Genomic DNA, 26,025 nt, shown 5'->3' with positions numbered 1-26,025 from the left:
GTAAGCAGCAACTTTCTTCATTAGATGCTAAATGGAATACAATGTCATAAGGAATGGAGGAGATGCCAAGTTTTATCAAACTCTCCATCACTTAACACCCTGTCACATCCTAGTCAGTCTCCGTCACCTTAGAGGAAGGATAACATCCACCATCATCTTTCAAGTTCTCATTTTTGAGAAACTGAGAAATTACATCTTTTTGATACTACCCAGTGATGGCCTTAGAAGCAGGGATTTCATTACCTTTTCCACACACCTCTTAACAGCCCCAATGTTTGACCTAAGCACCTCATCCATCAATGAATTCTAAAGGGTAGCATGCTGCGAAGAAGCACAATGTTATGATTTCACTGCAAGATTTGTAAAAAGATTAAGGTGGGCTGAGAGAGGAGACAATCCCATGTCCCATCCAAGGATCAAAACATCTAGAACAGCAGGATGGGAAACAAAGGTAGCTTCCAGCCAAATAATAATTGCTTTTCCTTGTGAACATGTTTTGCCTTGATTAGTTAGTTGTCGTCAGTGGAGTCCAGCAGGAGAGATGAAGAGAAGAGGGAAAAGCTATCTTACAAGAAGAGGAAAATGACCTCTAAACACAGTTCAGTGGGGTGATTGCAAGAGAGTATGAAATGGATACCTGAGAGATAAGGGAAATTCTGGATGCTTTTGATGCATGTTAAGCAAAGTAAAAATGCTGGGATTGAGAGATGGAGAAGCAAGAAAATGCATGGCAAAAACAATTAAAATAATGGCACAACAAAAAGGCCCGTTACTCATTTTTGTAAGGGCAAAGTTCATGCTCAGACATGCTTTCTCAGCCATCAGCTTTAGTTGTGTCACAGTGCCATCTAAAACACTATGCCACACAAGTCTTACATATGATGCAACAAATTCAGGTGCTCATTTCACTGGAATCAACCCATGGCCAACCCAGAGCTGTTGAGTCTGTGTAAGCTCAACAGACAATGAAGAGTCAAGCTGTGTCTAGGACTAAGAATGAGTTGATCTAAGTTATTTTGTTTCGTTTCTGGAACCAACTTCCAAGAGAAGTGGTGCTGGTTCCTACCCTGGGGGTCTTTAAGAGGAGGCTAGACGAACACCTTGCTGGGGTTGTTTGCCCCCAGTACTTTTTCCTAGATGAACATGGCAGGGGGTCAGACTTGATCTGCTCAGGTCCCTTCCGACCCTACCATTTCTGTCACATGTGATGCTCCCTTGGTGCAGTTCAAAACAGCTTGGTTGTTAATGTCAGATATGCCATTTTGGCTAGGACATTGGGGTGTGAAGTAGAGACCTCCAGGAGCTGAAAGCATTTAGTCTTGTACAGCTTGACCTAATGCTGGGATTGCAATCATAGAATCATCGAAGTAGGGTCGGAAGGAACCTTGTAGATCTTCAAGTCTGACCCCCTCCCCCCCCGGCCTGGGCGGGAGAAAAGACTGGACTCAAATGAGTCATCAAGCCTCTTCTTAAAGATCCCCAGGGTAGGAGCCAGCACCACTTCCCTAGGAAGTTGGTTCCAGCTCCTAGCTGCCCTGACTGTGAAGTAGTTCTTGCGGATCAGACCATATCCTCTGTGAAATGGGCACAAAAAGTGGCTTACATTAGTTCTGCTAGTTTGGCTAAATTCTAGCCTGAGTAATCACTTTCTTTGTACCACAATCCTTCCTGTGGTTTTAATTAGATGTAGAATTCCTCTTGCCTCCAGGTCCTAAACTATCGCATAGCATTGCTATGCACAAAAAAACACCTGCCATTTCCAGTCTTAGAGGTGGCTGCATTTCAGCTGGTGATTCCTGTATAAAATGTGCCTCCTCAGAGGAAAGATAGATAATTCTCTTAGTCTTCTATAATACCATTTATCTTGAAGTAGCCTAAAGCACTTTATAATATCCATGGTGAAGCACATAAGGGATATCCTGAAAATACATATCTTTCTTCCACTGAACTACAGACACCTCTGGGGAAGAACATGGTAGCCATGTATCACTGCACCACAATTTTTAACAATTTTTTAGCATGGAAAGTACAGAAGAAACTTTCAAAGATATTCATTGACCTGCTGAAGGCTACACCATAGACAGGTCAATAGCAGAGGCAGGAAAATAAGATTCCCCATACCCTCTCCCTGGCAATTAAAGCCCTACTGACTGGCAGTATGGGATAGGCCCCTGAAAAATAAATACAACAGCTATGAAATCAATTTTAAATGGTGCTCTCTCTCTGTGGGAATACTATAGATGCCCCCCCTCTCATAACTCATATGTACTACTCTGCCTGGGATTGTAGGAAGTGCTGATAAAGAGAGCAAACTAACTGCTCTAGGGAAGATGCAGGCCCTATACATTCAGAGGTGGTCACATTTAAGCTATGGAAGATGCACATGGGTTGAAATCCCTCTCACTCTGGGGTCAGCAAATAAAAGTCGGAGCACACTTGGGTTCAAAGGGATAGTTCTGTGTTCCTGACCATCATCATAATTCTTCTCCTATTGAAGGTAATGGGCAAGCTCTCATGACTTCAGCTAGGCCAACGCCAGCTATTGTAGAGAATCCCACACAGAGGGTCAACTTGACTCTTTGCTAAGGCCATTTCCTGTGTTTGAACAGTTCCTTCTGCAGTGGAATTGTTCTTTATGGCTGTATCATTCAGACCCTCCTTCCCATGCTCCCCAAAAATCAAAACACAGCACAAAATGAGATTCTCTCAAAACCAGGTTGTTTATTCCAAATATCTGTGTATATATATATGCCCAGATAGCATGGCACAGAGACTGGCCACTTTTTGAGACTTCAGCTTCTTGGGATGGGGCTGAAAGTACACCTCCAGCCACTATATAAACAGACAGTTAAATAAGCATCAAACGTGCATTGCGAAAGCTTTGGCACCCACAAGAACAGCAGGTGGGGTTCAACTGCTACAGAAGGGAGACCCCACAAGTAGGCAGCATACAGTCTTAAATCTTGGCTCCTGCATATTCCTGCCACAGGGGTTGCTGGAACTCAGTCCAAAGGGGAAAGAAGCAGCACTGTGTTGAGTCGGTCCCTAATTGTTTCTGCTGAATCTTCAGCACCTTTCCCCTAGTCCCTGAGCAGGGTTCATGCATCTGGACGGGGTAAGTGTTACCTCACAAGACCAAGGCCCTGCAAAGCGTCAGAAAGCACAAACTTCTTCACAGTTTCTAGTTCCCATCTTTTTGAGTTCTTCTTCATGAAGAGGGGACTCCTGCTGCTAGTGTCCCTGAGGGTGAACCAGTCTCTGAGTTCAGGTAGCAGTAATGCTGAACTAGGATGGCACAACAGCACAACAAAGGCCAAGATTCACATTGTGGAAACTAGAGGTGAAATGTGCTAGCACAAAAGGAGGAAGGAGGAGGTATAGCTACATCTAAAGCAGCCATTGTTTTTGTGCGATCTGGGTAATGGAGCAGTGACAGGAGCAGGAAGCTGATAACTCTAACATGGGTCCCAGCTCTGCCAGAATAGTGACTCAGGTCCTGAGGAAGGGGAAACTGTTTATGCCACTTCAGTGACTTCTGTCTGCTGAGCCCTAGTCAGCCTTCCTCAGACAGGCTACCAGGTCACACTAATGGATAGGTCTCCAAAAGAAGAGGGGACAAATGAAGGAGGAAAGCTACAATATCACAGATAGACAGTTGCAAACTAATATATATTTTTAACAGAATTAACAAAAACCATCAGCCTTGGAGAAATGGTTTTAGTGCCATGGGAAAAATGCTTGGAAATTATCACAAAGAGCATTTCCAGAATGACAAAAGACCACATGAAAAAGCCCTGAGAAAAAAAACACTCTGCATGGGAGAGGCAGCATGCCTGCTTTGGACACCCTGGCCTATCCCATATTGCTGGCCAGGCCAAGCAGAAAAACCTTGAAGCTCTATGAGGCCACTTCCAAACAGAATCATCAGGTTGGAGGAAGCATGAAAAGGGCAAGATGGACAAAGGGCAGCAGATGGAAGAACAGTCTGCTGCCACTATGCAACAAAACCAAAACTATGAGCATAAGGTTTGTATCAAGGCACCTTCTTCTCTAGTAAGAGGACACAACTCCTGCTAACCACTGAGGCAACGACTATTACTCTGCAACTTGAGGACTGGGTCAAAGGAACACACACACCCTAAAAACACAATGCCTAGTCAATGCGCTATGAGGAAAGGATTGGTTTTAAATGGAGCTGCTGCTCTGGGGTTTCACAGATGCTAAGAGATTTGAAGATGGCACTCAACTGGGAATTTTAAAACAGCCAAGAGATGAGGCTAACAAGAGGGAAGACCCCAAAATTCAAGTGTTAGTGGCTGCATGGTGGGGGATATGGTATGTACCAGCTGGTGTTCACATAATAAGGTCCTATCAATGAGCATCAGCTAGTGGATGACAAAAATGCACTCAACCAACATACCGCACATGGATCACAGTCCCCAGTAAGGCTGTACGTACTTTGCGTAAAGAGCATGTTGTTAAGTTTCCTGGCTAGTAATTGATGACCTGCAATGGAGGAATATTTCCTAGCGCAAATTGGAAGCTAATGAAAACAACAATTTAGCTCAAGTGGCAGGAGCCTATGTTATGGGCATGGAAGATCTTGAGTTCTAGGGCTATGCCACAAGGTGGTCGTTAAACCAGCTCTCTCAACTGCTGGAAATCTGGCCTGGAGAATAAACTCTTCATTTAAACTGTTAGAAACCAACAATTTATCCAGGTTCCCTGCACCCCAAAAATACCTTCAACAATTTGTTTCTGGACCAAAACAATGTGTTTCTGTTCTCCAAGTAATTCACTGAGAGATCAGTTTATAACAGAAGAATCCCTACCAGTGCCCTGTCCTCACCTCCTTCCCTTGACTCCCATGCCAGGTCATACTTGATCTTCACAAAGTTTAATTTCATGGGCTTCCAGAAGGAGCTATATGGACCATTAGTGGTTTGAAGACAACAGTTGAGGATCTCTGACTCCAGACCAAACTTAAGCTAAACACTCTAAGGTATTTAAAATACAATATTCTTATCAGTAAGTTGCTCTTCAGGGGAAAAAAAAACACAAGTAAAGAAAAACCCAATACAAACCAAACTCAACAACTTTTACACTGATGGAGATGCAGTATCACCGGGGGGACAGCTAAAGAGCCATTTACAAGAGCAAATTATCCCCACCCAGGAGTGACAAGATGTTGACAATGAAGGACGTCACAATGAAAGCAAACCAAGGTGATGGTCTGTCAGGCAGATGAGCAGTGGTGCAGGAGGCAGCGAGGATATAGGGGGTGCTTCCTGAGTGGGAAATGCCTCTAAAGTAGGTTGTACCTTCACATCCACGCTCAATTTGCCCACTGCGATGGAGGGCATCATTGATCAGATCTGGCAAACGCCCATTCAAGTCCACTGAAGCTAGGCAGCCCTGAAACCCATCACGTGAGGCCACTAGCTTCGGGAGGTTGCTATACATGCCTTGAGCCAGGCCTGCAATGTAGAGATCACCTGGAAGTAAATATGCAAAGAAAAGAAAAAGTCACCCAAATGCCTTTCAGAGTTGCACTTCTAACACATTTAATGAACTGCACTGCTTCTGAAGAAACAGTAAGCCAAGAGTGGCATGATACAAGCCCAGAGGCCACCTCTGCCAACTAACCTCATTAGGTATGCTCTCTACTTTTCCCAAGTTGTCACCCAATTTTGCCACTGCACCCAACACCTGAGCCCTGAGCCACAGCACTTTTAACTATTCCTGCCTTGGCCCCTCACTCACCTCTGTAAATGCATTTCAACCTCAACCACTTATGAAAGACTTGTTCCTCTTACTCAATTCTACCAGTTTTCCTGGATCTTAATCAGGTTCCATGATACCACACTATCACTCATCTCAGAAATGTACTCCCCACTTTGTTTCACTATTGTGCATCCACAGTGGCATGCATTACTATGAGCTCCCCTACAGTCTAAATGACAGGGCTTTATGAACCAACTCTTTAATCATTGTCCTGCATTACTTCATCTTTTTTCACTCCACAATGCATACCAGTAGCTCTGCCAATGTTATGCCCGACTCTTCCTGGTGGTCAGATACTTCTTATTCTTTCTTACCAAAAAGATGGTAAACTGGAGATTGACTGTATGGTATTAATAGTCCTGATAAATATAATATCTGAAAAGCAATACAGACTAACGATATTGCTTCGGAAACTCTCCCAACAGCAAAAGCGGAAAATTAAATTCAAAGCAAAAAAAAAAGTCAGCATCCTCACTTTCTACTCTTCTTTGTGTGGTGCGTGGACATTCTTCACGACTATTGCTCTCCTTACCTACACGACTAAATACATACTGGCATCTTGGTGGCACTTACCTTTAAGATCAAGATTTTTGGCACCATTGATAACCTGAGTGACCATCTTGGTGTCCACCTTTAGGCTGTGGGTATTACTGTTGTCTCGGGTGATGACAACATTGTGCCACTGGTTGTCATTCAGAGGACGATCACTGTTGCCCTTGATGACATTAGGACCATTGCCAAGGTCAAAAACATAATGTATATACCTGAAAACAACACAAGTTTCATTTCAGAATGGACTCCAGAGCTGTTGTGGGTCTTATTTCAGATATACCTGAGGGACTCATGCAAAATAAAATTCTATCCAAGCATTATGAGATAAGGTAGACATGCTGCTGGGATCTGATGGGGGAGACAGCAAAGATTCCATTCCCCTGCTTGGAACACACATCTCATTCCTCACTTGAAGTACTGTTTGCGGACAAAGCCAAGAAACCATTTTCTAATGAGCAAATATATTTAGAGCAATTAATTTCCAATTGATTCTCTTAACCGAGTCTGTTTCCAATGAGGCTGAGGAATATCTGACCCTCAGGATAAATTTTATATTTTATGGCTCTCTCTAATGTACTGAAATTATGACAACTCCAACTGGAAAATGCCACATTGGTACAATGCTATTACTGGTGCATGTGCTGCTTTACTGATTATGGTTTGAAAGCATGTTCAATGCCTGCTCACTCCTGCATGAGTAGTGTAGCCAACACCGAGTTTGCACTAATAGGTGCTGACTTCTGTGCATCAACTCACTTTTAGTTCAGCCGTCTAGCTCTGAAGGGTTCCAGCTTGTAGTTAAGAAATTCAGGCAGATCTACAAAATACTATTTTTGTAAACATAAAAATAACTGATTCCATGTGATGAAGACAACTAGAGCAGGGGGCTAAATATATGCATTTGGGTACACACATTCCAAATCGGTATTCCAAAGAATCCTCCAAAATAGCTTAATGGAAATTTCCTCCTTAACATATCTGTGATTCCCAGTCAAGCTTGCATGCCTGTCCATGGTCTCAAAAAGAGCTTGAAATTATAACAAGCCTTTTGGCAAAGTTGGATTAAATACTACGTTTCTATGTAATAAAGGCCCAAACAAAGCAAACTGTGTATGGATCTGACTGTCACCCAGAAACATTCAGACAAGATTAATATGAGCTTAGTCTGAAAATGAAATTTTTTTTTTTTTCTCTTTAAAGGGAAGTGGTAAACACTTTGAGTCCCTACCAGAACAGCAGGGGCTTGTGGCTGTCTCTTCATTCATTCAGAATATTCCAATTACACAGACACACATGGAGTTTAAAATGAAACAGATTAAAGTGCAGTTCTACAGAGAAATATAATTACTAAAATGCATTTGATGAGCTCAATGCACATATCATTTCTAGATGACTCCAGATCAAATCTGTTCATTTTACAAGATTTCGCTCTTCTACCTGACAGCCTTAACACATTCCCTGGAAGCTGGGAGATAAACTGGATCCTTCCTTCCAATGCATAAGCACCAGAAATACAGGCCATGTTAATATAATGAGATGAGTAGTTCTGAAGAATTTTCTGTCCCAACCCAAAAATTGTGTAGCCTGCCATGCCAGACATGCATGGTGGGGATGTGTGATTTCTCTGACAGCGTACAAAATTCCCCACATCACAAATTGTGTGACTACCAGAGCTAAACCACGCTGCCCCAGCCCAGTCCCAAGAACCAGGCTGGGAGTGGTTGTTTACCAGACCCTGAGGCTGTCCAACATGCCAACATTCAGCTGATCATCAGCATTTACCAGGCCAGTCCCAGGCCCAGTTCAAGACCCAGGGATGTCCTAGTCCCAGTGCTGACATTCAGATGAATTTCTACATTGGGCCAGGTCTGGCACACAAGCCACATGGCTCAATTTAAGATACCATACAAACCAATGACAAAGATGTTCCACACAATGTGGAACCTTTTTTTTTTTTGGCTGGTTTGCCATGTTATTTCACCATAAATTGGTTTAACAAATGACACATTACAATTTATGAAAGAATGAACACCTTCATTGTGCCATAATTGTAACAATTTCCCAGGGGCCACAGATTTTGCCAGTCACATTATAACTCTGTTGGCATCTGCTCAACTCCATTGTCCTCAATGGATGTGCACAGGCGTAATTTATTAGAATGTAAAGAATAATCTGATGCTGATGCACATGGAAGAACAGACTCCAGATCTGAAAGTTTTAACGTTCTGTTATGAATATTTCACACTATGATTGTTTTAAAATCATAGAAATATAGGACTGGAAACACCCTCCAGACATCTTTTCATTCAACATCTCACAGGATCAACTACAACTAGATGACCCCCAACAGATCTTTGTTTCACTTTTTATTAGAAACCTCCCAAGAAGGAGATTTGACAACCTCTCTAAGTAACCTCCTTTAGTTATGGTTTGAGCCATGTAAAATGAGAAGTTCTGTCTCTAATATACAACTTAAGTCACCGTCGTTGTAACTGAATACAAATTCTTCTTCTCTCAATGGGCAAGAATTGATCACTGTCCCCTTATAACAATCTTTTCACCCCTCAGTCTTCAGTAAACTAAAGCTCAGTTCTTTCCATCTCTCCCCACAGGTTATGTTTTCTAAGCTTCTTATAATTGTTGCTGCTCACTTTTGGACTCTCTGAACTGGCCTATATATCTTTCTTAAAAAGTAGTAACCAAAAACTTGGACATAGTATCTAAACTGAGGCCTCATCACTGTCACCTATGTAGAGAAGAACAATCATCTCATGTTTTACATATGACACTCCTGTTAACATAAGTCAATGACATCCAGTCTTTTTTTGGCAAGTGTCACTTTGTTATTTCCTTTTTAGTTTGCATATTCTTTCCTGCTGTACTGTTGCCTTGCCAGAAATTCTCCATGTGCACTTACACATTTTAGTTCACTTTGTTAAATGGCACTTTTCTTTATTGAATTTAATCTTTTTGAGCACTTTTACAGTGCTTTAATTAAAGCAGATCTGAAACCTTTAATTAGAGCTTGTCCATTCAACAAGCGTTAGTTCAAGTGCCTCCACCACCATTTTTAATCATGAAGACGCTGATACATGAGATGCAGGAGGCTGCTGGGGTGCAGCAATTGCCATGCTCCAGCAGACTTGATTAAATTGAGCCTGCCCCAAACCACCAGAATTTCAGCACATCAGAGAACCTCAGCACTCATGTAGGATTTCAGACCATCTCTTTAATTTGTCAAACCAATTTGACCTCTGATCCTGTCCTGTTTGCAAATCTGATACTCTACTCTCTTCCTCACCCAGGTTGTTAATGAAAATATTAAATGAAATGGGGTCTGGGACCAATCCCTCTAGCATCCCATTTAAGATGCCCTCCAGATTTGGCACTGGAAATCTGATTGCTACTCTGTGGGCATGTCTACACAAGATGCTACATTGCTGTAGCTATGAGCTACGGTGACATAGCTTGTCAGTACAGTGATGTAGCCTCAGTGGGCACGAACCATTACACTGATGCTACTGTGAAGTAGCTGATTGCTACTGCATAACAGGGTCAGAAATTACCTATGTGCTGCCGGGACTGGACAGTAACAACTGCACAGTCAGGTGCACATGAAGACATGCCCTGTGGGAGGCAAGGCTTTTTGTGGGTACTACCTTTTATTAGACCAGCTGTACAATTGGGAGGGATACAGACAAGCCTTCAGGTACGAAGTACCCTTCTACAGATCTCTGAGAATTCTCTGAGAGAGATTTTTCAGATCAGTTCTGTAACCCCTCATCTGTTGGTCATTACACCTCGACCATACATCCTTAGCCTACTTATGAGAAGGTCAGTTGCTTCAGCATTAAGAAATTCAAGATATATCAAACTACTGCTTCCCCTTTATCCACTAGGCCATTATCCTGTCAAAAAGAAAATTAGACTGGCTTGACATGTTCAGTTCTTGACAAAACCTGTGTTGGTTCTTTCTCACTTCATTACTTGATTGTTTATCAATTTATTCCCAAATCTTTCAGAGTTAGATTGATTAGTCTATAATTATTGGTCTCCCTTGTTTTCCTTGCTTAAAGATAGTTACCTTGTTTACCTTTCTCAAGACCTGTGAGACCACCCTTGTCTTTCATGTGTTCTCAAACATGAGTGCTAATGAGAAGGAGATTACTCTGACAAGCTCTTTAAACACTTTGGGGTGAATTTCATCAGGACCTTGCACCTAAACTGGTCTGTCTTAATATTCTTAACTTGTTCTTTCACACTCTGTCCTGCACTCGTAGCTCCTTTGTTAAAAATTCATTTTGTGGAATAAATGATCACAAGTTACTTCTTTTTTTTGAAAGCTGATGGAAATGCAGGCTTGAATACTTCAGCTTTCCCAGCATCATTTAGCACTAGGCCTAAGTATCTCTTTTGCACCTCAGCTTCTGTACCACCCCCTCATGATTATCTTTAAGCATGTGCCCTTGTTTCAATATTTGTAAAATTCCTGTTTGACTTTCACGTCACCGAATAGCTCATGATACATTCTATGTTCCTTATACCCTTCCCTTCCATCAGGAAAGGAATTGTCAGCTCTTTCACACACATTTACCCCTTAAATAATCTTCCCAAATGACCCTGTCTAGTAGTTCACTGAGTTTGCTGAAGTCTGTTTTTATGAAGGCTATTTTTATGAAGTTCTTCATTGTACTACTGCTCAAAATTTCTTCCTTTCCTTAGGATAGTGATAAATGCTATCATTTCAAGTCTAGATTCTCAAACAGTTTCCCTATACTAGTCCCTCCTGGAAGGTGGCACAGAACTCACTCACCCTTTGACCAGTTCAACTGCAATGAAGTCATTGCCATCACCACTATTGAAAAGGATGAAACCGTCAGCTGAAGTGGTCTTGAACTGAAAGAAGAGGTGCATGGAAGTATAGGCCTGCAAGGTGGCTAGGCTCAAGTAGCTGCTTTTGGTCTTGAAGGTGACTGGATCGGCAATGATGTTACGGAGGCCGAAACGTGCTTTTAGCTCGCAGTAGTCAATGTCACCGTTCTTGCACAGATCAATGTAGAGCATCCCATTAAACATAAGGCTCTGGAGGTGGCCGATGAAGCTGGAGGGGATGACTGAGATGTACCGCTTCTCTGTCATGATTCCTGTCTCAATGTTGTGGAACTCCAAGCGGGTGTGATCTCCCACCATTGTACCTGGATGGCAGAAACGAGAAGATGTAGAACACCTAGTGTCTGAGGGGGATCAGAAACTAGCTGCAGAGACCCTGACACTTACATTTCCAAATCAGCAATGATATAAAGTAATGATGTAGTATCTGCTTACTGCATGGCAGCCCATGTATAAAATGAGTTGCTGAGAGATGTGGGAGAGGTGGGAGTTCAATTCAGTTCCTAACAGATAAGTTTTGAAATGACAAATCCACCAGCACTCTTTCAGGCAATCAGAAGAGCGAGGCAGAGGAGTAAGTGGAAAGTGAAATCTCTGTTCCTCCATTGGGATGGGTCCTATTGCTCAGGGTTGTTAACACTTTATGCAACCGACTCTCCTGCAACATATCCAAAAACCTCATTTTTACATTTTTATTTTCACATTTCTGCTTGATGCAAAAATGCCCCTTATCTCCCCCCACAGGCACAGCGACCCCATGTAACAAATGCAGGAAAGATGTGCTTGTAGGAGATAGACATACTTAGCTACCACAGGCGGAGGATCTACCATTTCCCTAACAAGAGAGATGGGAACTAGCACACACATGTAAAGCTGATTTAAGGAGAGGATGAAAAGGAGGGAAGGTCATTAATTAAGATGGGAGCAGGAGTGATCTTTTAGGCACATCCCTTTGATTTCTGAGCTCCCAAAATAGGCTCAGTGCGGTAGAGTTTGTCAAGGAGACTAGATCCCTTCCCCTGGGATTTGCAGTCTAATCATCCATCTTTATGCCGAGTACCTCCTGCTTGGTGTGAAGTGCCCACAGCTGCCATTTAAACCAATGAGAAGTAAAGGCAATTAGGACCTAACCTGATCAAGCCTGGGGCAGACAAACAATTCAGACACTCTTTGAAATAAATGTGCTCAGTTTCTCAGTGAAACTGTGTTAAAAAAAAGAAAAGAAAAGAATGAGAAATGAGGACACAGTCATAAAAATGCATTAACATTCCTTCTACAGCTCCACACAAGGAAAATGGTGTCTCTCAAAGTTTGATATTTGTTGTCAGTTGGTTCTCCTCAGCAGCATAGCAGGGGGTAACACATGAGCAGGCAACAGATGAAAAAGCTCCATTAACTTCAAACACCAAATTACCACATGGTTTGGACTGCACATCTCTGTGATAATTTTTAATTATGAAGTGCAGAAAAATAGCTAATTATATTACATTTATAGTGCATTTAGTTATTTTAATAATTACCCTTAGTAATTACTATAGTATTGAGCCCATATTTATGTACTAAGAGAACATTGTACTAAGAAAACATTATTAAAGTTGTGAAGCCAAAGTTAGAAGCATCAGAAATAAGGTGACCATATGGACAGCCTTTATTCAATCCCTTGGGCATATGGATTGTGATACGGTCTTTAATTACATGGCCACACACTATTTTTTTCTCCAGGGTTTCTGCCTCATTCAGTGCACAGGATGAACAGTGCTCAATTAATGAGCAGCTATTCAATATTTTGTTTTATCTTTATTGTTCACTGTGGGGCCCCAAAGCCTAATTTACTGCATATTAATCAAACAACTGCTCTAAAAGACAGAATTATTAATTTCCTTGCAGCCATTTCTGTAGTGCTCATCGCTATATGAATTTAGTTTCTTTCCAAACCCCTTGTGAAGGGCAGGAGTATTATCCTCACTTATAGAGGGGGAGTTGAGGAGTTAGGGTCATAAAAGGATACTTTTTTGCATTTTAAGCTTGGGTGCCACATTTGAGACAATGGTGACTGGACAGTGGAAGTGCTCTACACTGCACACAGCTACATAAATTCAAAGAACAGTTCCCACTGGACATCTGGGAATGCTCATCATTTCTTTCAATGGCAACCTCAAGTGGGGCCCTCAGAAAACGTGGAAGATGCACGTAGTGGTCACCTGTTTCGAGGAACTTGTCCAGCATCACCTAGGACTCTGCAAGAAGTAGGGATGGACTCCAATTTCTACAGCAACATCAAATGTCTGTACCACAAGATCTTTCTTTCTCCTTCTGCAAGGTCTTATCTCATTCACTATAGACTTCTCAACTTCTGCAGTAAGTGAAGCACAGGTCCTAGGGCCAATGAACTGTTTTGCTATTTAGCTCTGATTCATCCTGAGAGTAGATTTATCTTGTACACGGAATAAGACATGGGTCTTGGGGAGGAAACAGTACTGAGCACATAATTAAAACTGCATCAGATATACAAAAAAGGCAACCTTAGTTCTGGCATTTCTTCTTTCTAGCTCTGGCAAGCACTTCTCAGTGTTTTGCTCCATAACCCTAAAATAACTTTTTAATGAAATCAACATCATTATCGTGTTTTAACTTCCTAGTGCTTTTAAAAAAAAATTGAACTGAAGAAACAGAGATTGCTTCTGTTTTGAATCCATTCCAATATCATGAAACTAGTACTTATACAAAAGGATAGACTAGCGTAGTCTTTGTGATGTCAACTGTTACAGAACTGTTATGAGATTAGAATAACATAATAACACCCCCCCATAGGTCACTAACAGCATGGGAATGAATCCTAGACCCATTGTACAGATCTGTGTCAAGTGAACTAATAAAAAAAAAAAAAAAAAAAAATGAGAGCAGTAGTGGGCATCACCCTCTGTGGCACCAGTACTCAATGGGAATGAGACACTTTACCAGTGGGGTTCATAACATTTTCAGACAGGAAAAAATGTGAAACTTGGTAATCTTAGTTCCCATTCCAGGGTTTGAAAGGGAGAGTGCTAGGGGGTGAGCTCTTCTCTTGATTTTCCACAATTTTAGCTCCCTCAAATCTCTCTCTTCCCCATCCTATAACTGTTTGTCCCAGATACATTCTCCCTCTCTATTGCCCTTCCCAGCCTCAGTCTACAGCTTCTTAGACTTCTCATTTAGTTTCATTCTCCTTGCCCAGGTATCCCTAGTCATCTCCTGAGTCACTGTCAAAGTCTCAGATACCCCAGTTCCCAATCTCTCGTCTTCCAGTCCCAATCTCCTTGCTCATCCAGTTCTAATTTCTCTCCCACTTCCTCATCCCAATTCCACAGTGCTAGTTCCTCATCCAATCTGTCTCAGGCAACCCAGTGGACTCTAAGTCCCAAGCTTGCTCTCTTCATCCCTCATTCAATCTCAGTCTCAAGTCCTTGCCTCCTAGTCCCTTCTTGGGTGCTTTACCCAGGTTCTTCATACAACATGTCTCCATTCTTCCTCATTCCCCAACTCATTGTCAGATCTGAGATGTATTCCCCTCTCTCCAAACCATAGTCTCCTTGCTCACTAAATGTCTCCAGTGGCTTTCAGTCCCCTTGTCCATTATGTCTCAATCCCCTTATCCTAACCTGTTTCTCTACCTACAACCACAGCTTTATCTCCTTTTTATTAGAAACAGGCAGATTTCTGCTTAGCTGCTACCTAGAGGTCATATGATTACAGGAGAGAAAGGCACCCTGGTTTCAGCTCCAGCACCCAGTCTCACATTGACCTGGTGCAAACCAGAGTAGCTATTAAGTTCAGTTTTGTGCCATAACTCTACGCAAAAGCATGCTCAATAGCTTTACTGAGATGATGCATTCCCAGTACTGTTTTGTGCAGTAGTTCTGAGGAGATGGTGCTTATGAACAGTCCAATTGGCACTAGGGGCTACAAGAGGCATGAGCCCACTCAGGGTAGATGTAATCAACAAGCCCAGATATAATGCACCTCAGAATCTTGGGTAAAGGTTGCTAGGTAAGAGGATCTCTGAACTGCTAGTGTTGTTTCTTAGAAAACTGGAAAAAAAATCCCAAAAGGGTTAAAGAACTGCAACTTTGGCTTTAATTTTTAAAAAGGGTAAAATAAATGACATGGGGAAATGCAGACCAGTTATCTTAAGACTAATTCCAGGAAACTGAAAGGTTAACTTGGGACTCTATCAACAAAGAATTTGGGTATAAAATAATGAATTCTAGTCAGCATGGTTTCAAGGAAGGTAGGTCTTGTCAAACAAACCTGTGAGGGCTTTTTTGATAGAGTTCCTGTTTTTGACAGGATTACAAATATAAAGGCAACTGTATTGATAATACATTTGGATTTCTCTAAGGTGTGTGCCTTAGCACCATATGACATTAGAAAGCTTCCATTTATAGAGCTAACAAAAGACATAGTAGATCAAGGGTCAGCAACATATGGCCCTTGAGATGGATCTGGGCCTGAGGAGCCATTGGATCAGGGCTACAGGCTGAGATGAACTGGTCTACCTTACTGGGAGGCTTTGCCTGCCTCATCCCCCTCCCCACCCTGGGTGGCAGTGGTGGGGGTGATTCAAGCTTCATCCATGCTGCAGCCAAGCAACAGGGAGAAGTTGCGCAGCAGTGGCCGAGGGAGAAGACACTGGCCTGCCTTGGACTCAAGCCAGGCTAGTCCAGCCCACCTGGAAAATCCTGCTGACTAATGCATTAGATGGATTACTAACTGGCTCACTGACACATATCAGGTGTACTTAATAAGGAGTGGGGGCCATTTCTAGTGGAGCTCCCTAATGATCTGATCCTGGTCCAATACTAGTTTTATGATTATAAAAGATGATGTATGGTCATTGTCAGTCAGGTTTGCAGATAACAGACAGGTTCCTGGTAGAGAATTATCTTAATTATTTCTTTAAAAGGTCTACAGTCCAATAAGATGTGCTTTTAGGATAGTCAAATGTAAGGTATTTTGGAGTGAGAAATGAAAATGGAAGTGATGACACGGAAAAGGTTTCTGGTGTCAGTATGGATAACTGTCTCAATGTGAACTCTCATTGCAGTGGTGTAGCAAAAAGGATTAAATACGAGTCTTGGATGTTTAAACAAGAAAGATATCAAGTAGGAGTAGGGAAGTTCTCAACACAATGCTTGGGACAATATTCTAGTACATGTCTAACCAGTTCTTGTGTTCATACGTCAAGAGAATATTTAAAGTAAGACCACAAAAATGATCCAGGGGTTGGAGATTTAGTAGGTGGATAGTTATCAGAGCTGGCTGGGAGTTTTCTAGTGAAACATTTCTCCTTCAGAAAAATGCAAATCCATTGAAACTGGAACTGTTTTTTGGGGAAAGGGTTAATATTAACAAATATCATCTCGATTAAAAAGAAAATCTGAAAGAGTTTCAAAACTGTCAAAACGTTCCTTTTAAACATTTTCAAAAGTAAAAGTTCCAGTTTGGGCTTGCTATGAATTCTCATTTTGAAACTTCTAACTAAATTCACACTACAGGTAAATAAATGAAAGAGGTCAAGCACCGAGTGAAAGGAGATAGTTTTTCTTATTTTCTCTGGGATTTGATAGAAGTGACATGTGTTGCCTGATTGGAAAGTGATCTACAGCAGTGCTGTGATGTGTATGGCTGCAAAGCACTTTAAAAGTGGCCAATTCCATGACAAATTAACCCGCATCTAATGAGGATTCAGATGAAGGTGTTCCAAAGTGGAATTAGGTATGCCTTAGGTAACTTTGGTCAATCCTTGTGCATGACTGGAGCTGGGCTGATGCTGTCTGCAGGAAGGGAACAGGGAGAAGGGAGGGGGAGGCAGCTCTGGGTTGGGGTTTTTCTAGCCTGAGCTGAAGGGGGGAAAGGGGGTGGGTGAATTGGATCCCCCTCCCCCACTATCTCATGTGTTGTCTCTGTCCAGCTCAGGCTGGGCAAGACTCGGCCCACAGCTCTCACCCTCTCCCTTCTCCCCACTCTCCTCCTGCAGACAGCACCAAAGCTGTGAGGGTGGGCTAGAGGATGCAGGCAGGCTCCTACCTTGGATCGACTCTGAAGTAGAGCTCAATTTCCTGCCCCCCCAACCCAACAGAAAGCATCTGTTGGATTGGGGGTGGGGGTGTAGGTGTTGGGTTGGGCCCGGGGGGTCGTTCTTTCTGTGAAGTGCCATGAGTTAGAGTGGGGAGCTGCATGTATATCAGTGCCCTCTATGTGCACCCGGCTGGACTAGAGCAACGGGAGGAACCTGTATGACTATAATGTAGAAGGCGGGAAACACATCTGAGGAAGCAATGGACAAAGGAGGCTTTGGGCAAGAAACCCAGGTAGTGAAGTGGGGAGACTGGGAGAAAGCTGAGGAACAGGATAACCAAAACTGATTGTGGGGTCTTGCTGAGCTGAGGAGAAAGGGCTAAAGAGCCAGAGAAGCTTAAGACATTATGTTAAAAGGGTGATAATGCTGCAAGTCAAGCACTCCAAAGTGAAGCAATACCTTTACAACCATAAGCCAGCCACTGTGTTTTTGCAGAATTATATGCTTTCCAATTTTAGGATCACACACCCTTCTTTTTTTCCTCTTACAGAAAACATCCGTCATGGCCTGGGGATAAACCATTCTGTAGTACAGGGAAGCCCCATAAGGAAATTAATGATTTCATTTTTAGAGCAAGGCTGTCTGGTGTTCATTGAATAAGACATGGGGAGAGGGAGATGATTCCAGATACTGAATAGATACCTGCTTCAGTAACTACTCTCCATCTTGTGTACTGAAGGAGGCAGAGATGTTGTGGACAAAATGTTGCCTGCAAACAAGTAATTAAAAGCTGGATCAAGATGGATATGGGCAGTGGCAGATCCAGGAATTCCCAAAGGGGGTTACAGGAGCAGCTATCTCCACTTCAGGGGTGGCTGCACCTCCAGCTCACAGCCTCCTCTACCCCTTCCCAGTGGTGCAGGCAAACCATGCCTCAGGGGATTTTTTAAGTCAGTAAACCAGGTGAAAAGCCCCCCTTCCTTCCCCTTCATACTCAAAGGCATGTCCCTTCCCTTCCTCTTTACCCAGCCCCTGCCTACTACTGCTGATTTCCTTGCTGCCCTGGGGGCCAGGAAGCTCTGGGATGAGACAGACTGTGCCAGGAACAACAGCAGCATAGTGAAAGAGTAGTATCCCACTCCTTGCCTGGTCCTCCTACCCATCTCTCCCAGCAGGAATAGCTCTGGTGCTTCCCTCACCCCTGGGACAATGGGGAAAGCAGCAGGCGCAGCTGGAAGAGGGAAGGGGAAAGGAGGGAGCACATGCCACTGAGCATGAACAGAAAGGTGTGGGGAGGGGGATTCACCTGCTTTGGGGACAAAGTCCCCAGAGGCTCCTGCAGTATGGTCAAGTCCAGAAAACAAGGGGGGGGGGAGGGAACTGCAACCACACCACTGCACCTCCTTTGGATACACTCCTGGATATGAAAAAGAGGCTGAATTTAGGTTGCACAGACCATTTTAAATTCTGGGCTTTTTATAACTTTTGAGTGCTTGATTTGACAATCACTGCGCTTTTATGAGATTTGGGGATAAACTATAGGGATCCACAGGTACACACACTTGATTGCAATAGGCAGTGTCCACATTTGTTACACATAAGCTCAGCTTCAATACCTTTTTCTTTGTGCACCCCACTTGATAAAGGTAAGAGTTCCACCTAGTGGCCATTATTGAAAACCTCAGTACAAGATTTGTGGTGTTTGCCAGTGCAGTTTAGCATCATTAATTCATCTGTAGGCTGGAAACCAGAAAGTACAAAAATGCTCATGTACATTGGAGGACTGATTGAACCTCCATGAGTTCTAGTAAGGAGCAGATGGATCCTCCTCTCATGTGTCCAGAAATCTTAATCTTGGTTTCTCCTCATAACATAGGATGCATATTTAACTTCAGTGATTTAGAGCGTAAGTCGACAAATGATCAGATAGTTTGGAAGCCACCGACTGAGCCCACCTGTTAGAGATCATTTCATATCCTATTACTTGTCTTTTGGCTTTCTGCTGATGTTTTTCTGCCAGACTGGCATTGGAGCAAGACCTGGTTGAAGACAAAGCCAACCTATATCCTCCCAGTTCTAAAACCAGGATCCAAAATACCACGTAATTACCCTCTGCCTCTCCCCAGGAGCTCCTCCGAGGTACCGTGGAACTGGCACAGATCAATCTAGGCCATAGCTGAGCAACTGCATTTTGGTGAATGAAAGGCTGAGTGCTGCTGACTTTTAAACAGCCGCTTCTGGGATGCTATTGAGAGAACCCCAAATCTTATGACTTTAAGACTAAAAAATGCTTTTGAGTGTTTGTGTTGCCAACACTGTTCTTTTCATGCACACCATCATACAACACGGTTGTATGGCTGTGAGGAATTAAAAGCAGAGACACACACTTACACCCCTCTGCAACAACTTCATCCCCACAATCTGTTCCAGGCTGCTGGAATTATCACCGAAATTGCCACCACTAGTTGAGGAGTAAAGAGCCCCACAGCACTGCACAAAGCACAGTGAGACTGAATCAAGAGGAAAGGACAGAGGAGAGGCAGAAGGATGGACAAAAGAGACAAAAAGATGATGTGTATGCATGTGTGCCTGTGCTGAAAAGAGCCTGAAAGCAAAAGGAGACGAGACCCGAGTTATCAATAAACTGGACTTACCCTCAGCAACATCGTCATCCACCATCAACTTGAGGCTCTTTCCTCGTCGCACCACCCGGACCGTGTGCCACTCATTATCATTGAGTTTTTGCCCAGCATAGAGAGTTTCAGGTCCTTTGCCTGGGGATGGTGACAAGTACAAGAGTTAAAGACAGACCTTACTATACTGAAGTGCCTGCCTGATTGGGAGAGTCCACAAAATCATCCTGGTGTGATACAGTTCCTTGTTTATCTGCCACGAGGGAGGGACTGCTACTCCCCACTTCTATCCCTTTCTCGCCCGAACAGAATGGACTTCATTACCCACTCACTGCAAGAAGCATTTTTCCTTTGGGGCCCAGAGGGCACATTATCAAAAGGTGGATGCAGGGTTACACATCTTTCCTGCATCCCTGGAACTTGCCATTGTTGATCTACCATTGTAGTGCATCACACTGAAAGAGACATATTGATATTGTGAATAGCTATGGTGTGAAACCAGCATCAAGCTGGAATTCTGTAAGCACTTCAATTTAGAACAGTCACATCATTCCACTGGATATTAGAGTTTCTTTCAAACTGGTTCAACTGGGTTCCCCAATGCTTATAAGGTATCATACACCAGGCTGGTTTCAGTTCACAGGTCTCCAACCAAGACAAAGCACTCACCAATTACTAGAGAACCTTAAGGCAGTGAGCCTGGCTACACATACCCCCAGTATTTTTAGTCCCCTGAATCAGCACTTTCCATCCGGGAAGGATCCCCCATAAAGAAAGAATAAGCACAACTCTCCTTACAAACAATGCTCCTGGAGGGAAGACAAGGCAAACAGCCACCCCTAAGCATTCAGTTTCCCCCCACTTATTGTATCTGGCAGTCAACCTGCTGAAGCGTTAATTGCTTTTCAATCCAAAATCTTGTTCCTGTCAATTGCTGAGTAAAGAATTAAAGAGCAGTTTGTGCTAAGTTAAGTGTATTTGCTATTTGCAGGTTAATCTTGACGTTATTTGATAGAGTTGTAGAGAGAAACCCAGGAGTAAAATAGAAAAGAATGAAGCAAATTGGAATTTGGGACATTGATGAACTGTGGGAAAAGAAAGGGAAGTCCAGAATGGAGTTAGGGACAACCCAGCAGAAATTGCTTCTTGACAAGACCTTCTGTGCATCAGCAAAGCTGGGTGTAGATAGGCAGATCATTTGTATTAAGTCCCAGCAAGATATATCCATTGTTTTCAGAAACTCAATATAAATGAAGCAGTGAACACTAAAACAGGAGGCTGACCTAAAAAAATTAATTGAGAATATAACAGCATATAGGATCTTTTGGAGAGCTTCATGGGAGCGATGCAGTGGTCCAGCTAGACTCACCCATAAGTGTCTTGATACAGAGTGCCAGGAAAGGCATAGCCAATACCTGCATCCCCACAAGTACGACACATTGCATGAGGAGATATAAAGAAAGCTGATGTTCTGCAGGAAAGGGATAAAACCTATCCAAGAAGCATGCAAGATCTTCAGGATGTAGGCAGTCTTCATTTGCAACTTTAGCCAATCTAGCATTTCCCAATAGCTAGCTAACATGGAGTACAGAGTCTCCTTAACACAGTCCCTGGTTTAGGACTCAATATATAAAGCTAAAAAATCCTATGGGTGGAGATTAAGCTGTGTTGCCTTTGCTGCTGCCACCTTCTCAAAGATGCAAATAATTTGTTACCTTGGAATTCGTGCTAGTGTAAAAAGGGAGCTTATTCCCTTTCAGAATCAAGTACCTACTGCCACCTCAAATGAAAGAAAAATCAGGGCTGTGGAATGAAAAGGGTAATCTTTTTCCATGGTTTAAAACCAGGGAATGATTCTCAAGAAAGGAAATGTTTGGTTATCAGTATGCAAATGATCTGTCTTTAATCAGGGTCACTTCCCTGTATCTCATCAAGTCCCAACTTGTGGCTGTATCATTCCTGAGTGACAGTCAAGCCTACAGTATAAAAGCAATGGAGGCAGCCAGGTAACAAGCAAAGGGCCCAAAATGTGCTCTGTCTTAAACCAGTGTAAATCTATGGGCATTCAGTGGAGTTGTGCTAGATTCCCATCATTTGGGGGGCACACAATATGTTCTATAGTCTGTATTATGAAATGATGCATTTGGCTTGTCAGAAAAGGGGTTCTGCATGCATCACTATAACAGGTTCCATTAGAAACTGCATGCATGCCACTCTACAGCAACTGCAATCCTATAGATTCACCTGTTCCAATGGATGCCTAGGGATATTACTACAGTTAAGATATATCTGTGGCTATGAATGTTGTTTTTAATGGTATCCATTAAACACTGTACACAAACTATGAATTTCTATGCTGGAAGTAGAAGACAAAAGTTTTTGAAAGGCAGAGCAATAAGTTTGAAACGATCCAATATGCACCTTTATCACATTGCATAATCCATGTTCCAGGTTTTTATTACTGTTTATTACTGTCTTTGCTGATGCTATATTATCTGTTGTATGTATACACAAGGACATTTCAGAAAGTAACAGCAATTTCAAAATAAAACCATTTTATCTGCAATAAGTAGGAAGCTACAGAGTAGGAGGGAGCACTGATGGTGGCATTGTCCAATGCACCCATCATTTACAATTATGTAGCAGACCAGTGTGGTCCAGGAAATGATCACCACTCACAGGATTTTTATTTTGAAATTACTGTTACTTTCTGAAACACCCTTATATAGGTATTAGGGCTGAACTGATCTTAGTCAACAGAAATAGTCAAGTTGTTATTTTAGTCAGAGCTGCACTCCTAGAAAAAAGTACAGTACCTTCTTAATCCGCATATCTGCTCCCAAAATAGCTTTGGGAGTCAAAGCTGCCAGTTTTATTGGGACAAGGAAGCTCCACTCTTATTAGCCACACAAAGATGGCAAAGCCAATAATAATCCAGTTGGGTTCTATTCTGCTTCATGCTGCCTATTGCCTTAAGCTGTCATCTTGGTTAAAACTGCAGCATCCTTAAAACAACTGGTGATATAAAGAAGCAGAAACACCCTAGCTGGCTTTTTCAATCAGGCTGGTTGAATTAACTGCAAATAAATGATCTGACAAATCAAAGCCTTTCTTCTGTCCCTGAACAGCTCCTAATTTATACTAATAGGTTTGTTATTTGTAAGTAATCATCAAATTGTCTGGGCCAACAATTTTCAACCTAAATCTTGTTTGTATGTCACTTACTTTGACTGGTCATGCTCTGTGCTTGATCAATTTAGTGCTGCATCATTAGATGATTAAAAAAGACCCAGAAAAATAATTAACAACGTTGTTCATTCATAAACCACCTGGTTTGCATATGGTTATGGCTTTCCCTTAATAAGAGTACCTTAAGCCAACATCTCTTCACAGGAAAACCCCTTGCATGGAACAGTCAAGAATTTAAAAAACAAGCTTAATTAAACCAGGTATTTGAAATGCAAATGCATGATTAACAAATCCTAGCTTAGGTTTATTCAAACCAGCCCTAATTTCAGAATCCTAGCTGAAGCCAGTTAGTAGATTGACTTGCAAATAAGAAAAAATGTAGACCCCTATTTTGCAACTGACAATAAATGAATGAATTACAGCACTCATTTGGAGCCCCACTGACTTCAACGTGGCTCTGTCCAACTATATGGATCACCTGCTACACTATCAAGTGCAGAATCTGGACCTTGAGCTTGATATTGAGTCTAAGTGTGTGTGCTGTTATGACAGAGAAACTTCACTTTTAATTGTACTTAAAAGGGGACTTTCAAGGGGACATAGAAGCCTGTTATTTAGATGCTTCTGAAAGTTTTACCCATATTCATTCATGTAGAAAGGAGCAACTTTTCTTAAGGAGTTGACTATAGTTCACTCCCCACCTGATATTCTATTGCTGTCTCAGTGACAACACAAATTATAGTGAGGCCAACAGTTTTGATCTCATATAAAAGAGCAGGACAAAATAAAGAAAGCACATGGATTTGGGGGGGGAACCCCCCAAACAATGCACTTCATCTCCCTATGCAACAAAAGCTGGCAATAGAAGAGAAGAAAAAGTAAGTAAACAGCAGCTAGGGAAGCTGAACTGCTGGAAACATTTTCTATTTATAATGTTTTGATGAGATGGCAGCTGGTCATTAGGCACTTTTTGCACATTACTTAATTTTTATGAGCAAGGACAAATAAGAGACAGAATGCTTAGCATCTAACAGGAGAAGGGCTATGTGAAGAACTGCATTAGTGAGAAATTAACCACTAAAAGGCTGGAATTTCACTGCCTTTATGGCAAAACACGGTACTCTATCTCTGGTGCCTCTTGGTCCTTTGATCCATCTTCCTAACTTCTTCTAGGAATGATGAAATTGTAGAACCATGAAGATCCAGGGGACAGGTGGTCTCCAGCTCTCTGCTTTAAACCTGAATGAAGTATCTTGTAGAAATTTCTTTCATGCTCAGGGCAGGGCCAGCTGGCAATTGATCCTCAGTCCAGAGCAAATTCTTCTTACAGGGCTTAGAATCTGCTAATTCACAAATTCAAAGCAAGCTGGGGAATGGGGCAATGCCTACTTAACGATGCCTACCTTGCTCAGTCCTTCTAACTCAGGTTCATAGATTTAATTTAAGCAATTGCAAAAGTAATGACCCTAATGCACATCCCCCCATCCTTTTAGAAATGAGAAGATTTCCATCAGACCCACTCAGGAATCTCCCATATTTCTACATAAGTGGGCTTCTATAGCCAATTAAGAAGGAGAGCCCTAGAAAGTAGGTGTGAAAGTCCCCAAAACAGCCACACTAGACCAATGGAAAAAACAAACAAAGTAACTCAATGGCATGCCCTCAGTCTTATCCATCCAACTGATTAATAGTCCAGAGACATGTATCCAGGCAGGAACAAAGAAACAGAATCAAAGGGGAATGAAGAGTACAGCTCATCTTAGACCAATCCATTTATATGGCTGATTAAAATAGCCTCCAGAAAGCCAAAATCTGCCTCTCTTTATGGAAGAGGAAAAGGTCCGACACCAGCCAAGGTTCCTGGATCTCAGAAAAGACATCACAAAACAACAGGGATAGACTGATATGACTGAAGAAGGCTCCCTGTCACTGCAGAAATAGAGAAGTAGTTTTGCTGTGTATTGATACATAGGGATTTTAGAGAAGACCCAGGAGTTAAACTAAAGACACACTGCATAGCTTTCTGAACAGATGCTCTACCACTTGTCTCAGCTTTCCTTGAGAGACAGCAGGGCCCAATACATATACAGCAATGTCATCTGAGAAATCAGCTGGTGTCCCAGAAATTAGACCATATTGAGAGTTTGCTCAATATTTGTACCAGAGGAAAATCAGAAAGTATAGCTTTACTGATGGCAAAAAAGGCTGTGTAACTTACATTAGTGAGTGCGTATTCCTGGGTATGACAATGGAATGAGGGATCTGGTGTGCCTTTGGCAGTTTTTGCTTATGTGAGGATTAGCCTGGACTAGTGCATCTGCTGAGCTGACTTCCCCATTGCTGGTGCATTCCTGAAGACAGGAAGAGCCTGGATATGAGGAAATGAAGGGAGAGCAGGGGATGCATGGCTGAGACTATTAACGGGAAAGATTGAAACAAGATGTTTCACACTGGCTTGGTGAATTCTGCTTATTCAAACAGCACGTCCCACTCTGTCCTTTAACCAGATTTCAGTAGAGGTCTGTCTAAGAATGAAGGTCTAAGAATGAAGACGATAATATACAGCTCCTCAGCTGGGGAGACTGGGGAGCTGGCAGAAATCATTTTTTAATATATTGGAAAAGCAGGGAAGGTTTGAATAAAGTGATCAGAAAAAGAAGAGTCTGGTGTAAAGACAAGAAAGACCCTAAATAACCTCCAATGCATTTGTGGAGCTACCTCACATCTATTAAGCTACCTACAACAAGCCCATTCAACAACAAATATCTGCAGCTGAATGTAAATGATCAACCAGATCTTACGATGATAGGCTGAGAGACATGGGGCTCTTTAGCCTGGAAAAGCGTAGGCTCAGGGGCGATCTGATGGCCACCTATAAGTTTATCAGGGGTGACCACCAGGATCTGGGGGAACGTTTGT

General features: G+C 42.4%; 1 protein-coding gene across 8 annotated transcripts in view; it reads right to left on the bottom strand.

Moving 5' to 3' along the window:
* The window catches only part of NRXN3 (neurexin 3), a 1,400,777-nt gene that overhangs the window by 723,968 nt on the left and 650,784 nt on the right, over positions 1-26,025 (bottom strand). For all 8 annotated transcript variants that reach the window (XM_019552167.1, XM_019552163.1, XM_019552159.1 and 5 more), the window contains 4 exons: positions 19,939-20,058; positions 11,150-11,531; positions 6,358-6,548; positions 5,322-5,495 (listed from right to left, as the gene is read on the bottom strand). In XM_019552167.1, the coding sequence (XP_019407712.1) occupies positions 5,322-5,495; positions 6,358-6,548; positions 11,150-11,531; positions 19,939-20,058 (867 nt within the window). The remainder of the gene's footprint in view (positions 1-5,321; positions 5,496-6,357; positions 6,549-11,149; positions 11,532-19,938; positions 20,059-26,025) is intronic.

This window comes from Crocodylus porosus, unplaced genomic scaffold (assembly GCF_001723895.1).
Source record: "Crocodylus porosus isolate Cpor-Errol unplaced genomic scaffold, CroPor_comp1, whole genome shotgun sequence".
Lineage (NCBI taxonomy): Eukaryota > Metazoa > Chordata > Crocodylia > Crocodylidae > Crocodylus > Crocodylus porosus.
Note: the sequence above shows the minus strand (reverse complement) of the source record. Positions and strands in the feature narration are given on the sequence as shown.